A 16,987-nucleotide genomic window follows, 5' to 3' on the forward strand; every position below is an offset into this window, starting at 1 on the left:
GGGTTAAAATGTGTAGTCACCCGCCAACCAGGGAAGGGTCAAAATGTGTAGTCACCCGCCAACCAGGGAAGGGTCAAAATGTGTAGTCACCCGCCAACCAGGGAAGGGTCAAAATGTGTAGTCACCCGCCAACCAGGGAAGGGTCAAAATGTGTAGACACCCGCCAACCAGGGAAGGGTCAAAATGTGTAGTCACCCGCCAACCAGGGAAGGGTCAAAATGTGTAGTCACCCACCAACCAGGGAAGGGTCAAAATGTGTAGTCACCCACCAACCATGGAAGGGTCAAAATGTGTAGTCACCCACCAACCAGGGAAGGGTCAAAATGTGTAATCACCCACCAACCAGGGAAGGGTTAAAATGTGTAGTCACCCATCAACCAGGGAAGGATCAAAATGTGCAGTCACCCACCAACCAGGGAAGGGTTAAAATGTGTTGTCAACCACCAACCTGAGGTCAAAATGTGTAGTCACCCACCAACCAGGGAAGGGTCAAAATGTGTAGTCACCCGCCAACCAGGGAAGGGTCAAAATGTGTAGTCACCCACCAACAAGGGAAGGGTTAAAATGTGTTGTCACCCACCAACCAGAGGTCAAAATGTGTAGTCACCCACCAACCAGGGAAGGGTTAAAATGTGTAATCACCCACCAACCAGGGAAGGGTCAAAATGTGTAGTCACCCACCAACCAGGAAAGGGTCAAAATGTGTAAAGATGGTTGGAAGCCATCTTGAGACGATGATAACAGTATTGTCTTGAGTTCTCTGTTGCAGTTGTCTAGCCAACACATTCATCAACAGCAGTGTAATTCTTCAGTTCATAGACAGAAGATGCTTTTTCCTCTACAGTCTTGTTTGTTTGCATAGAATTTGCTTTACTTCAAATGCTGCTGCTAAGCTTGTTAACTCGTGCAGTTAAAGAAAGACAACTCAGTTCATTTCGGATGGTCCTATACGTACTGGTGGTAAATGTCACTAATATATAAAATCTGTAGTAACATGAACAGGAATTCGGGTTCTGCGACAAGAATGTAAGTACAAGTAAGTGAACGTGTAAAGATTGTAAAAGATAAAAAAAACTTTCATAATTACAACCTAAAATACTTTATTGTATTCTAGAATATATTTGTCATGAATATTTCAGACAAAAAAAAATCCCGACCCTTATTAATGTCTATACAAAATATATATTAATATATAAATCTTTTTGAGATAGAAATCTGTACCAACTTGTACAATGTATTATCATCTGACATGAAAGTACTAGAGCTAATATATCACTGATTATGTAGAATAAAGACACTGCCCTATATCTAACAACACAATGACCTTTTGTTCAACACTATGGGGACTTGAAGCAGTAACACTAAAGACATCTTTATCAGCTTGTTCCAAGGAAAATTGAAAATGTTTGCATCAATGAAATTCAGGAACTTTTGAGTCATAAATGTCATACATTAACTAACTGCATGACAAACTTATTTACAAAATGAAATTTTACAACATCTTTCCTACTTTTCCTTGTCCTTAATCACATTACAATCAGCTGAGTGCGTTACAGCACCAGTTTATGCAAGTTTGGTGAGTTCTGATGTTCCTGGGAAGTACCAGTAGGTTCCTTTGACATTCCTTGTTAGTTTCATGATGTCATCAGACTGACCATCACCTCCAGCTCCAACCATACGATCGATCATGAAGTTCAAATTGTCAGGAGATGCACAATAGCCAATGAAAAAGAGACCCGCCTCGCCTGTTACTGTTCCAAATGGCATTGACTGTCGGACCATCTCAAACTTTTTCTTTTGCTGGTATGCATTTCCTGAAGTAGGAATATTTTTTTAATATCATTTTTCCGGCACTTTTACAAATATTTCTTTAAATAAACAATAAAGTTGTCAAACCATTTCAAACCTTCTTTTGATTATAAGCATAACCTTCTTTAGATTATTAGCATTTCCTAAATAGTAGGAATAATAATTCTATCAAAATATCATAAACATTGTTTGGTACTCCAACAATAAACAAAGTCTCCTTAAATCAATCAATATTTTCAGGTTAATATAAAAATGTTAAAGTTTACACTGGTGTAATTCGCAAACAAATTGTTTTATGATGTTACAATTTCAATTCAGAATTCACGGACAGAGTGAAGTTAGAATTAGTAATATGGTGTATACAATATTTGTTTACCTCAGTTTGTTTGTTTGCTTTTTCCCCCTACATTCATGCTACTTATTTTCCTAGATCATTACATATATACCTTTAAAGTAAAAACTCAAGTTGATTCTCAGAATAAAGAACAGTATATTTAACTAACATGTATACCTTAGTACATACAAGAAAGGACAGTTCATGGCCAATCAATTAACATGATAACGGTCAGTTAATTAGTAGACATTGTGTTGACCTACCTCCAGTCATTCTGGCCACGTGTGAGGTGATTGACTTCCTACTAAGCTCCATACTGTCTGGTCTGGTCCTGCCAACCCATCCCTCCATAGTCTTGTCTGTCCATTAAAAAACAAAAAGCATTACCTTAAACCCCCTTTTTTTTTTAAATGATGGAAGACGAAATCTTACATTACGTGGACTTTTTTTTAATGGCGATATAGTTTTAGATCGTGGTTAAAGGAGAATAAGAGCATTATGTACACATTTAAATGTTTAAAGAAATGTTACATGGTGTTAATGACTTTTAAGTGGAAACCTTAGCATCGCCTATTATCTTTAATGATGGTAGAAGTAACAATTTTACATTTTGTACAATGTTTAATTACACCATAATCATATATCAATGAGAACTGTTACATACTGGTAATACTACAATGTGTACACCTTATTGACAGAGTTACACATAGAAATAGTGTATACCACTTTTGTAATAACAAAGTTCAAATGTAAAATTGGGTACCACTTTTGTAATAACAAAGTTCAAATGTTAAATTTGGTATCTATTTCATAACATTAGAAGTAAATATATCATGTTTTCTAGCTTTACATCCAGAAATCTTTACTTTATCACATTAGACATGTATAACAAGCACCCTATATTGTCTATTATACAATTACATCTTTAATTGTTGTAGAAATGAACACAGCACTTTTTATTTATTGAGGAAAATCATGTATGTAATTATTGTAACAGTTGACACGGCAAATATCTCTCCATCCATCTAAAAGTGTGTTTATATTTACTGTCAATATAAACACAATCTCTGTCATTTATTAAACAAAAGATGTACGGTGTCCTTGTAGGTCTGTTAGAATGTCATGTTTTATTTGTCATCAACATGCAGTAAATTTGAAATGAATACATAAACTAAAACCTGCTCAATATCTATATTCTGATTTCTAAAATTTTGTCACCATGTTACATACGTCTGTATGTGTATTCACTACTTATTTAACTTCAGTGACTGAATTTCATGTAACAGTCATGCAACCTATTGATACAGAACGAGGGTTTTCGTTTCCTGATAAACAATGTAAAACTTTTGTTTGAACAGCTGTATATCCACTTTTTTTATAAACAATATATTAATTGCTGAATAACTGGTTAACAATGTAAAATCTCACTTAAATGCGAGACGGTAAGATATATGTGAATAACGATCACAGCAGCAGACCACACAGCATTATATAATATTACAGTCTGTTGGTCAAGATATTCAGGAAGTTTATGTAATATATTGTTAATTCAAATATTTGAATCAGCCAACTTCTGAAGACAATGTACTTACCTTTTTCATTGTTGATAACACTGAAATCATGGATCCATTTCTGGGTTATCTATAAACACAAAGTTCCCATAGAGCACATTACCATGTGTAATAGTTCTGTCAACCTTAGTGTTTTAGATAAAAAGAACTTACTGTATCAAATCAAATCTAAGTGTTAGTTCTGATATCAAAATTGTTTTTAGACAGACAGTACACGTGTACAAAAAAGTCATGTAATTCTCCCAAATGATGAGATAAATTTGTTACAAGACTAGCGCCTGTCAAGAACATACAAGATAAACCTACCCACATAATATCCTCAAACTTGCATGGAAATGAAATGGTTCAAAATGCCAAAAATAAAAACAATATTTGTCCTGAAATTCAGTTGGTTCATGATGCAAGAGAGCTTACACACTGTGTAGACCCAGGAGATATTGGACTATTGAAAACTGACAACAAGTAATAACCAATAAACATCCAGTTTGATGGACAAGAAAACGTTTAAAGAAATGATGTTCAGAATGCCAAGAGTATTTGTTTTTTAGTCCCTAGGATATAAACTCCTCTTGTTTATATAGTATGTATGTATGATAAACTCACCACATAACTTCCTCCTGTGCCTGGTTCCACCGCCACGTTCTGGCGAGATTCATCATCAGCCGGATTTTCTGTTCCTGTAAAACACATGGGATTTCTTTAATAGCCAGTGTGTCTTTTTTCCAAAATCATAACATTGTTGTCTCAGGTTAATTCATATTAATTCATCTAAAAGCCAGTTTAACCTCTACAACAGCCTATTCTATCCTTGGACACAACAACGCGATTACCAAACCATTCACGCCATTGTCTTACCGTCAATAAAACCAGACAAATCACGGCCATTCTTAAATACAAAGCTGTAGATGTCCTCTGCCTTGTCAACACTTCCAGCTGGCATATTCTTCATCAGAAGCTGAGCGAGCTCAAACAGCTTGCTTTGTGTGTTACACTTTGCATGGAAAAACACGTCACCACCTTAATGAAAAGTTAGAATAAAATAACAACAGACTCGATCAGACTGAATCAATGTTGAGGGCCGTTGTTGAAGAGGTAAATGCTTACACTTCTGCGACACACGGTTTTATTGTTTTTTGAACTGTTTGGGGTCTTTGTGTAAATTTGTCCTTTAATAATTTAAGATCTGTTTATGAATTCTGAGACAGAATGACAATTTCATTCACACACTGGTATTCTGTCATTGGTTTACAATGAGTAAATTTGGGACTGGTACCAGGACAATGAACGACTATAATGTCATATTACACACATATCTTATATTTGCTCATCAAAAATTTGGGGTACATGTATATTACTTTGTTGTATCATATATACCTTTTTCTTGGTTTGGTGGGTTGTGTATGATTTCATTTAGAAATGAGCTTAAAATGTTTACATACTTTCATCCTTCTGCCTAAATAAACCTATCAAATTGTATCTAGACAGTCATACCCAGAATAATAGATCAGGACAAAACATATATTATACAAAATCAACTACAAGTGTACATAAATGAGATTTTTCAAGTGTTAAGTAATCAACAACAGAAAAACTATTTACAACATTTTTTTCACAATGTATCAGGTGTAATATATTTAACATCAATGTATTTTTTCAGATGTCCCGAACGTGTGGGTTCACAGTCAAAGTCTACAAAATATATGTACAACTAGACTGAAATGATCTAATTTCATCATAATCATTTATCAATGAAATTAACATACTAATCTATGATCCATAATGATTCACTGACCTATCACTAAGGTGACTGTGAATTGTTTTCCTATATTACCATACCTGAGCTAGGCATATCTCCTAATGCTCCTTTCCTGTGGGCAAAGTTGTAGTCTTGCTTTACGTTTCCTCCAATCTAAAACAGCACAGGTAAGCTTTGATTAAAACCAAATATACATTTCACATGTACAAATATACAACTTACTTAAGATAACAAAGCTTACCTGTACAGAACAAAAATTGAGATCTTGTGTTTATCACTTTGGCTTGAAGTAGTTAAATCAGTTCCTTTACAATAATATCATGGAGTATTTATGGTACGATGCGTTACGTTAATGTGAAAATACCACCGTCTGTTGTTTTTACATGTATGCTGTCTTTTACAACAATACAGAGGTACATGTAGAGTGTAACCCTAAGATTGAGACACAAGCATCAAATGGATCTAGATTATTTAATGGCCTGTTACAAGACCTTCAAACGACACAGAGTCTTAGTCAGGCGTCAGCTTTCATATTACAGTACAACACAGATATTTGCGTCTAACATTACATCTAAAGTCACAAGTATGTTTCCATAGAAAAAACAACCATTTGCAAAATTTTATATTGAATTATTCTGAGTCTATAAACTGTTCTCTCAGAGCCTGTGGTGAATCAACCAAAAGTTTGTACAATTGAAATCATTATAAAATAAACACTTTCTAGTGTTATCGACAACACCAGAACTTTTTTTTCAAGAAGAGTATATACCTATACCCCATCTACTTGCTTTCATCCTATCCTATATATTCTGAAGGCAACAATATTAATTTCTCTCACAGATATGGGTTGATTGTAAATATGTAACATCCAATATTAGTTTGATTTGGTGTAAATAGAAATTCTCAAAGAAAATCATTTCATGGGACTCAGACGGAGGGCATGTGGGAGAGGAGCACGTTGGCTTGATATCAGGGCTGTGATATTAGTTACAAGGGAGTTCAATCAGTAATATGATTATCACACTCAAAAACCACACCATTAACTCACCTATCTCCCAGCTCAAATTGCCCTCATTAATCACAAATAACTGTCTACAAAATCAATATTCATTCTCTGCAACTTGTGTTTTGCTGCACAGTGCCCAAATATGGCAGAAAGCACAGTAAGATGCTAAATTACTCAATCACTAATATCATTAATTTCCTACCAGTATGAATCATTTATTAAACCATACTGCTTTCCTACCAGTATGATTTTCTTTATTAAACCATACTGCTGTTCTACCCGTATGGATCGTTTATTAAATCACACTGCTTTCCTACCAGTATGAATCATTTATTCAACCATACTGCTGACTATTTGGTTTGGTAACAGGAGAGGTAATGTTCTAGTGTTGTACATTAAATTTTGTCATCATTATCATTTCAGACACTGATGTCATTTTTTTAAAATTTTGATTGGAGTAATTTTTTTATCAATAGAAATGCTAATGCTTAAATGCACAACATTCCCAATAAGTGGCAGTGATAATTACTTGTTTGTAAAAGTTTGGTCCGAACCCAACACCAGCCAGAACCTCGTCATCTTCGTCCTTGGTCTTGGGATCAACCACTTGGTCTACAAACTTCTGCAACTTGCATGCTACCTTTGCTACATCCTTCACATTGGCATTAGGCTTCAAGTGAATCCACAGGTAGAGGGCATTGTTCTTACCACCTGACCATACCTGTTTCACACCAACATGATTAGATACTTTCAAATATGCACACATTGCTTCAGCAAAATAAGTCTTAAATTCAAATAACATCACAAAGAAGACAAATGATACCAACATAGTTATGTACAATGGGATAGATTCATTTCATCCTTAAATTTCACTGGCAATATGACAATTGTCTACAAATCAACAGAACTTAATTCACTCATATAAAATCTCAGACAGACAGAACAGACAATTTCCCAAAATCAAATAATGGAAGTGTCCTTACCGAGGGCTGAGCCTCAGGGAGGTTTACAGCATGGACTGGTTTTGGTGCTAGAGATTGCAGGTCCTCAATTACGTTCCTTTTACTCTCCCAAGTGTACTTATATACTCCGAAAGCGCCTGCGCCAGCCGTCATTGCACCGAGCACCAGTGGCCGCCATGACTTCGCGCCTGCTCCAGTTCCAGTACTCAATAAACGTCGTTGACCTGGAAGCAAATGGACATTACAATTCATACTATATTGCAAATGTAAACAAAAGAATGTACTGCAAATGTAATAATTATTGGTCGTTCATGTGGCCAGGCCCTTACAAGATCAGCATCTGTTGGAAGCATTAACCAACCAACAATCTCAATACGATCTGAACCAGACAGCCAAACTTTAATAAAAACAGGACAGCCAAACTTTAATAAAAACAGGACAGCCAAACTTTAATAAAAACAGGACAGTCAAACTTTAATAAAAACAGGACAGTCAAACTTTAATAAAAACAGGACAGCCAAACTTTAATAAAAACAGGACAGTCAAACTTTAATAAAAACAGGACAGTCAAACTTTAATAAAAACAGGACAGTCAAACTTTAATAAAAACAGGACAGTCAAACTTCAATAAAAACAGGACAGCCAAACTTTAATAAAAACAGGACAGCCAAACTTTAATAAAAACAGGACAGCCAAACTTTAATAAAAACAGGACAGCCAAACTTTAATAAAAACAGGACAGCCAAACTTTAATAAAAACAGGACAGTCAAACTTTAATAAAAACAGGACAGTCAAACTTTAATAAAAACAGGACAGTCAAACTTTAATAAAAACAGGACAGTCAAACTTTAATAAAAACAGGACAGTCAAACTTTAATAAAAACAGGACAGTCAAACTTCAATAAAAACAGGACAGTCAAACTTCAATAAAAACAGGACAGTCAAACTTTAATAAAAACAGGACAGTCAAACTTCAATAAAAACAGGACAGTCAAACTTTAATAAAAACAGGACAGTCAAACTTTAATAAAAACAGGACAGTCAAACTTTAATAAAAACAGGACAGTCAAACTTTAATAAAAACAGGACAGTCAAACTTTAATAAAAACAGGACAGTCAAACTTTAATAAAAACAGGACAGTCAAACTTTAATAAAAACAGGACAGTCAAACTTTAATAAAAACAGGACAGCCAAACTTTAATAAAAACAGGACAGTCAAACTTTAATAAAAACAGGACAGTCAAACTTTAATAAAAACAGGACAGTCAAACTTCAATAAAAACAGGACAGTCAAACTTCAATAAAAACAGGACAGTCAAACTTCAATAAAAACAGGACAGTCAAACTTTAATAAAAACAGGACAGTCAAACTTCAATAAAAACAGGACAGTCAAACTTTAATAAAAACAGGACAGCCAAACTTTAATAAAAACAGGACAGTCAAACTTTAATAAAAACAGGACAGTCAAACTTTAATAAAAACAGGACAGCCAAACTTTAATAAAAACAGGACAGCCAAACTTTAATAAAAACAGGACAGCCAAACTTTAATAAAAACAGGACAGTCAAACTTCAATAAAACAAGGACAGCCAAACTTCAATAAAAACAGGACAGTCAAACTTTGATAAAAACAGGACAGTCAAACTTCAATAAAAACAGGACAGTCAAACTTTAATCCAAGCATGCTAAAAACCCAATACAGCACTCATAGACTTTAATAAAAACAGGACAGTCCAAACTTATATTTTAAAAACAGGACAGTCAAACTTGAATAAAAACAGGACAGTCAAACTTTAATAAAAACAGGACAGTCAAACTTTAATAGGGCTCCAGGACAGTCAAACTATTCAAGTAATAGACCCAAACCTAGGCCTTCTAATAAAAATTTGAGAAGACAGTCAAACTTTAAAGATTTCAAACATACAGGACCCCTGTGACCTTTAAAGTCAATAAAAACAGGACAGTCAAATTTAATAAAAACAGGACAGTCAAACTTTAATAAAAACCCAGCATGTCACAGGCCCAATATCTCAAACTCTGAGCCTTTTGGTTAATAAAGAAGAAGTTGTTTAAGATTTTAACATATTTGACCCCTGACAGTCAAACTTTAAAGTGGACAAGGTCATTCATTTAATAACAAACTTGGTAGAACTTTAATAAAATCCTCTGTGCCAAGTATTAGCCCCCTAGACCTTCTAAATTTGAAACAGGAAGTCGTTTGAATGAAAAGTTTACGGACGGCGCACGGCAGTCAAACGGCGCACGACGCAGGACAGTCAAACTTTGATAAAAACAGGACAGTCAAACTTCAATAAAAAACTTGACAGTCAAACTTCAATAAAAACAGGACAGTCAAACTTCAATAAAACAAGGACAGCCAAACTTCAATAAAAACAGGACAGTCAAACTTTAATAAGAACAGCACAGCTAAACTTCAATAAAAACAGGACAGTCAAACTTTGATAAAACAAGGACAGTCAAACTTCAATAAAAACAGGACAGTCAAACTTCAAACAAACTCAGGACAGTCAAACTTCAATAAAAACAATACACAGAAGTGTTATCTAATTTTTTGCTTGTATCATGTTATTTTGATTTTTTGAATGTGGACCTGATACACTTCAATGAAACTATTTCAATAATTTAATGATTCACTTTCAATCTACCACGCTGATAAAACAATAATCTGGAAATATGATACTTGTGTTTTACTACTGCAAGCTATCAGTGATGCTCCAATACAGAAATTCACTACAATCCCACTTATAATAATATTGATTGTAAAGGGGTATTCTGGCCCAAGTTGCAAACTGGCTGTTCGGTGTTGTTAATGAACTGATTCTAATGACTGTTAGCAAAAAGATATCTCTCCTGTGGTCAGACTGGACAGGCGAAATTGTTGGCAATACTTCCAGCAAAACCATCTAAATATAGAACAACAGGAAATCAGTCACTGGATCATTTTACACAGTTTTTGATCAAAAACATCCCATGAAATCCTTCCTTGTGCTGAATATCCCTTTAAAACATGAAACACTACAAATCAGTGATCAACAACAAAAGGGTTTATACATATTAAGAATGTGTATTACTTGTTTGAACTTTACGGTCAGTGACCACAATACATGTAAACATGGAAATCCATCAAGCATCACAGACATTAACAGGTTGTCCAGTCATTCGATGGCAATGTTGGTGATACCTAAATAAAAATTTCATTCATGGGAAGATTTCCTTCACCTACATTCTGAGAAAACAAGACCTTATCATAATATGGAATAACTATCTTAACACCAATTTTAGAATAAAAAAAACGTGATTGTTCTATAATTTGACCCCTGCCTGCTACACACATATGTATACATAGGTAAGGCACAGAGGACTTATGGATGTTTCTCAAAATTGTAAGATTGATCGCAATAGAAAATTCATTAATTTACACAATGATGTGCACCTTTACTCGCTCATGTGCACCTTTACTCACTCCTGGGCATCTTTACTCGCTCCTGTGCACATTTACTTGCTCCTGTGCACCTTTACTTGCTCCTGTGCATCTTTATTCGCTCCTGTGCATCTTTACTCACTCCTGTGCACCTTTACTCGCTCCTGTGCACATTTATTCGCTCCTGTGCACCTTTACTCACTCCTGTGCACATTTACTGCTCCTGTGCACCTTTACTCACTCCTGTGCATTTTTCTCACTCATGTGCATCTTTACTCACTCCTGTGCATCTAAACTCACTCCTGTGCACATTTACTCGTTCCTGTGCACCTTTACTCGCTCCTGTGCATCTTTACTCACTCATGTGCACCTTTACTCGCTCCTGTGCACATTTACTCACTCCTGTGCACCTTTACTCGCTCCTGTGCACATTTACTCACTCCTGTGCACCTTTACTCGCTCCTGTGCACCTTCACTCACTCACGTGCATCTTTCTCACTCATGTGCATCTTTACTCACTCCTGTGCATCTAAACTCACTCCTGTGCACATTTACTCGTTCCTGTGCACCTTTACTCGCTCCTGTGCATTTTTACTCCCTCATGTGCACCTTTACTCGCTCCTGTGCACATTTACTCGCTCCTGTGCACCTTTACTCACTCCTGTGCACATTTACTGTTCCTGTGCACCTTTACTCTCTCCTGTGCATCTTTACTCACTCATGTGCACCTTTACTCACTCCTGTGCACATTTACTCACTCATGTGCACATTTACTCGCTCCTGTGCACATTTACTCACTCCTGAGATTACTATAGCAATCTATCAAAGTAAAAACAAATCGAGCAATTTGTAGATGTAAGTGAACATTCCTCGTTAAGGTCTTCTTTAATCTATATTAAAGGAAAATTCATGACATAACACCAAAGTATGGTGCAAATATTCAATGATACTTACTGGAATTGTTGAAAAAAAAATACTACCATTTCCACAAAAACAGTATTAACAAGAGATCCCAGAGGGATCTTGGCACCCACCATTTGAGGATCTGTTTTCAGTTCTTTTTTTTGAAGATTTGTTTATTATTATTTTTTGTTACAGGTTTTGTAACTGTTCATTGAATGTACTCAATGATGGCACAAGATATTTTTATTAAGCACCTATTAGCAAATATCATTTGAAAAAAATCCCAAAGTATTATTAGATAGCAGTCAGTTACAGGTGGATAATGGACAATATGCTTGTGCTGTATTACTGTCGACATCCAAGATGGCTGCCTGTGGGCCAACTTGATTTGGAATCCGTCAAAAAAAAGTACAATGCACAACTAGGGACCAAGGGGAACCAATCCCTATGAAATATCAGAAGTATCCATCCAGTACTTCCTCAGAAATAGCAGTAACAAGATTTTACTCTCAAAATCCAAGATGGCTGCCTGTCAGTCATCTTGATTTCAGATCAGTCCAAAGAGGTGCAATGCACAACCAGGGACCAAGAGGAACCTGCATATGAAATTTCAGAAAGATCCATCCAGTACTTTCCAAGAAATAGCGGTAACAAACTTTTACTTTCTAACTCCAAGATGGCTGCCTGTCGGCCATCTTGAATTTGAATCAGTCCATAAAAGGTACAATGCACAACTAGGGACCAAGGGAAAACTGCATATGAAATTTCAGAAAGATCCATCCAGTACTTTCCAAGAAATAGCGGTAACAAACTTTTACTTCCAAAATCTAAGATGGCTGCCTGTCGGCCATCTTGAATTCAAATCAGTCCATAAAAGGTACAATGCACAACTAGGGACAAAGGGAAAACTGCATATGAAATTTGTGAAAGATCCATCCAGAAATAGTAACAAACTTTTACTTTCCCAGAAATAGCATAAAAGGTACAATGTAACAAACATATTTTACTTTCAGAAAACTAACTTACTTTCAAACTCCAAGATGGCTGCCTGTCGGCCATCTTGAATTTGAATCAGTCCAAAAAAAGGTACAATGCACAACTAGGGACCAAGGGGAACCTGCATATGAAATTTGAGAAAGATCCATCCAGTACTTTCCAAGAAATAGCGATAACAAACTTTTACTTCCAAAATCGAAGATGGCCGTCTGTCAACCGTCTTGAATTCAAATCAGTCCAAAAAAGGTACAATGCACAACTAGAGACCAAGGGGAACCTGCGTATGAAATTTGAGACAGATCCATCCAGTACTTTCCCAGATATAGCGGTAACAAAATTTTACTTTCAAACTCCAAGATGGCTGCCTGTCAACCGTCTTGAATTCAAATCAGTCCAAAAAAGGTACAATGCACAACTAGAGACCAAGGGGAACCTACGTATGAAATTTGAGACAGATCCATGTAGTACTTTCCCAGATATAGCGGTAACAAAATTTTATTTTTAAACTCCAAGATGGCTGCCTGTCGGCCATCTTGAATTTGAATCAGTCCAAAAAAAGGTACAATGCACAACTAGGGACCAAGGGGAACCTGCATATGAAATTTGAGAAAGATCCATCCAGTACTTTCCCAGAAATAGCAGTAACAAACTTTTACTTTCTAACTCACAGATGGCTGCCTGTCAGATTTGGCTGCCAGAAATGTAACAAACTTTTACTTTCTAACTCAGACCGTGAGCCATCTTGAATTTGAATCAGTCCAAAAAAAGTACAATGCACAACTAGAGACCAAGGGGAACCTGCGTATGAAATTTGAGACAGATCCATCCAGTACTTTCCCAGAAATAGCAGTAACAAGAATTGTTTACAGACGGACAGACGGCGAGTTGAATACACCACCATCTGATGATGGTGGGCTAAAAAACTTTGAAATATCAGGAACTAGAAATAAATTACTGCTATACCTTACCACCTCCTTCATATCAACTACTCCCATCCGTATGCTTCCAACCTTTCCATCACACCAACCTCTCCTTCCCATGCGTACCCACTCCTTCACGGCAACCCCTCCCTTCCACATGTACCTTCCATTCTCACCAACCTGTCCCTCCTACACCTATCTTCTCCTTCTCATCAACCTCTTCCCCAACACCTTCCTTCCAATCTCATAAATCTCTCATTCCCCCACCTATCTTCTCCTTATCGGAAACTTCTCTTCCACACCTTCCTTCCCTTCTCACCAACCTCTCCCTCTCTACACCTAATTCTCATTAACCTCTACCTCTCTACACCTACCTTCTCATCAACCTCTCCCTCTCTACACCTAATTCTCATCAACCTCTCCCTCTCTACACCTAATTCTCATCAACCTCTCCCTCTCTACACCTACCTTCTCACCAACCTCTGCCTCTCTACACCTACCTTCTCACCAACCTCTCCCTCTCTACACCTACCTTCTCATCAACCTCTCCCCCTCCCTTCTCCTTCTCACTAACCCCTCCCTCCCACACCTACCTTCTCATCAACCTCTCCCTCTCTACACCTAATTCTCATCAACCTCTCCCTCACACACTCACCTTCCATTCTCACCAACCTCTTCCTCTCTACACCTACCTTCTCATCAACCTCTCCCTCACACACTCACCTTCCATTCTCACCAACCTCTCCCACACCTACCTTCTCACACTCTCCCTCTCTACACCTAATTCTCATCAACCTCTCCCTCACACACTCACCTTCCATTCTCACCAACCTCTGCCTCCCACACCTACCTTCCCTTCTCACCAACCTCTGCCTCCCACACCTGCCTTCCTTCTCATCAACCTCTCCCTCCCACACCTACCTTCCCTTCTCATCAACCTCTCCCTCCCAAACCAACCATGTCCTTCTCACCAACCTCTCCCTCTCACACCAACCATGTTCTTCTCACCAAACTGTTCCTCCTACACCTTCCTTCTCCTCACCAACCTCTCCCAATATCACTTGTATCTCATCTCACTAATGCTTGCAATCTCATCATGATCAATCATCATACAGGTATCCATTACTTCATCTGTACCCACCATCTCATCCCTGCTTGCTGTCTCACCTGTATCTCATCTCACTCATCTCACATATATCAGTCTTTCTCACCTGTATCTGTCAGTCTCATCTGCTTCTATCAGTCTCACTTTTACCTGTTGCCCCACCTGGATCTGTCACTCTCACTTGTATCTGCCAGTCTCACCTGTATCTGTCATCTCCCTTGTATCAGTCAGTCTCCCCTGTACCAGACCTGTACTTGTCATCCCACCTGTACCTGTCAACTCACCTGTATCTGTCACCTCACCTGTATCAGTCAGTCTCATCTGTATCAGTCAGTTTCACCTGTATCTATCAGTCTAACCTGTATCTATCAGCTCATCTGTATCAGTTTTTCCAAACTGTATCAGTCTAACCTGTACCTGTCATCTCACCTGTACCTGTTATCTCGCCTGTATTTTGTCATTTCGTCTGTACATACATAAAGTTGCATTAATGTCTTTGTGATATGGAATTTATGAAATAAATTCAATAATTCTTGTGTCACATGCCTTAAGGTGATGGACATATCAAACTATTAAACAAGTTTATTAATTTCATATTACGTTGGCAATAAGAGTTTAATATTCTATTCATCATATGACATATATTTCTGAAAATAAATAAAAAATCAAAACTAATTACCCTTTATTCAAAACTGGGTTTATTTGACACAGACAGTATTTTTTTCACGAAGACAATCGTATGATTTCATGAAAACGTGATTTGTCTTTTGAGGTCAAATTAGTGTTATTACACATATGTTCTCGAGTATATATGACATGACACAACAGGCCAGTTATGTAATAAATTGTGATCATTATGAATTTTGTATGTTTGTTCTAGGGTTTTTTCCTGTAATTCATTTTAAATCCTTTTTAAAATATTTGCTTTACAAACATCAAATACAATACCTACATTGTACATGTAGACAATTGGCGCACAAGCCCCCAATGTCATTAGACCCTATAGTTAGGAGCTAAGGGTTTAAATAATGTGTTCTTTTTATTTCCTGCTTTTTTTCATCTTAAAGTTCATATTATGACGGTTAACCGTGGCTTGCAAACATAGACAGATAAGGTACGTTTTCTGGTCTCGTCGGGTTGATAGCCTCGCCTATAAATGTGTAGATGTAGCTCATACACACGTGTCTATCCTGGATCCGGTATGATAAAATATTTATATAAGTACGCGCCAGACAATTCCCAGTGTTTGAACAGACCTTCTTACATATCCATTTAAGACTACGGATACGTAACAGGCCAATGATCCTATATTTAATTAAAAATATCTTCGAGACATGCATGTGCCCGTCAGATAATATGCCATAAAGGATACAAATTTAAGTTGTGTAAGATAAATATTACCACACAAAATATCTTACGCTCGCAACATATCTAACTTTAATAAATAAACAAGACAGTTATACAACTAGGTGGAAAGTGATAGTCCCAGTACAGACACTTGCTCGCGGGGTCAGAGTTCATCCGAAGTTCCAATAAAGTATGCCGTGTTTAGCCACATCGCCAACTGAAACGTTTGAAATATAAATATACTGAATGTCTTGGTTGTAAGAACGAATGTAATCACCCAAATAAATAAGTTGACACATAAACTCGACAGCCGGTTTCATTCCGTACACATGTGTACGAAATGGCTGTCGTGTATACAACATGTAGGACACGGACTGGAAGCAGCGTCGCCTAGGTAGGCCTACGTACCTTGTGAGCAGGCTGGGCGGAGGGTTTGGAAGAGTCTAGCCGATCCTCTCATGGTAGCCATATTTCAAAACCTGCCTGACACCTTTCAAAAGCACTAAAATACGTCTGTCTGAGCCCACGCGAAGCTGAAAATGACGAAGATTTCAGCACGGAAAGCGTAGTCATGTGATCACGGTTGACCTTGACCATGAGGAATAGATTACAAAACACGGAATTCGGATTCTAAAATAACATTCACACCGCTGTCAGTAACCCTTGGGTAACCCCGTCACACTGATGTAATTACAGAAATTAGTTATTAAAGAAATAATTCAGAAAGACTTTTCATTGTTTCCTAAAAAAAAAAAAGTCTTCAGCATTGTTCGAGCGCGCGCCTTATGAAAAGGAGACAATGTATACACTTAATATTACAGAAAGCCTGTATC

The 16,987-nt window shown here is 36.9% G+C and overlaps 1 protein-coding gene across 1 annotated transcript; it reads right to left on the bottom strand.

The window, feature by feature from the left end:
* Window positions 1-1,083: 1,083 nt before the first annotated feature.
* Window positions 1,084-16,714, bottom strand: LOC132545294 (dye-decolorizing peroxidase YfeX-like). Its single transcript, XM_060208966.1, has 9 exons — window positions 16,563-16,714; window positions 7,460-7,662; window positions 7,006-7,197; window positions 5,551-5,623; window positions 4,570-4,731; window positions 4,318-4,391; window positions 3,736-3,784; window positions 2,407-2,502; window positions 1,084-1,814 (listed from the first exon to the last, which is right to left on the bottom strand). The coding sequence occupies exons 1-9, from the start codon at window positions 16,621-16,623 to the stop codon at window positions 1,564-1,566; spliced, it is 1,161 nt and encodes a 386-aa protein (XP_060064949.1). The 5' UTR covers window positions 16,624-16,714; the 3' UTR covers window positions 1,084-1,563.
* Between the last annotated feature and the right edge of the window lie 273 nt (window positions 16,715-16,987).

This window comes from Ylistrum balloti, unplaced genomic scaffold, assembly GCF_031769215.1.
Source record: "Ylistrum balloti isolate Yb309-2 unplaced genomic scaffold, AGI_CSIRO_Ybal_v1 Utg369840, whole genome shotgun sequence".
Lineage (NCBI taxonomy): Eukaryota > Metazoa > Mollusca > Bivalvia > Pectinida > Pectinidae > Ylistrum > Ylistrum balloti.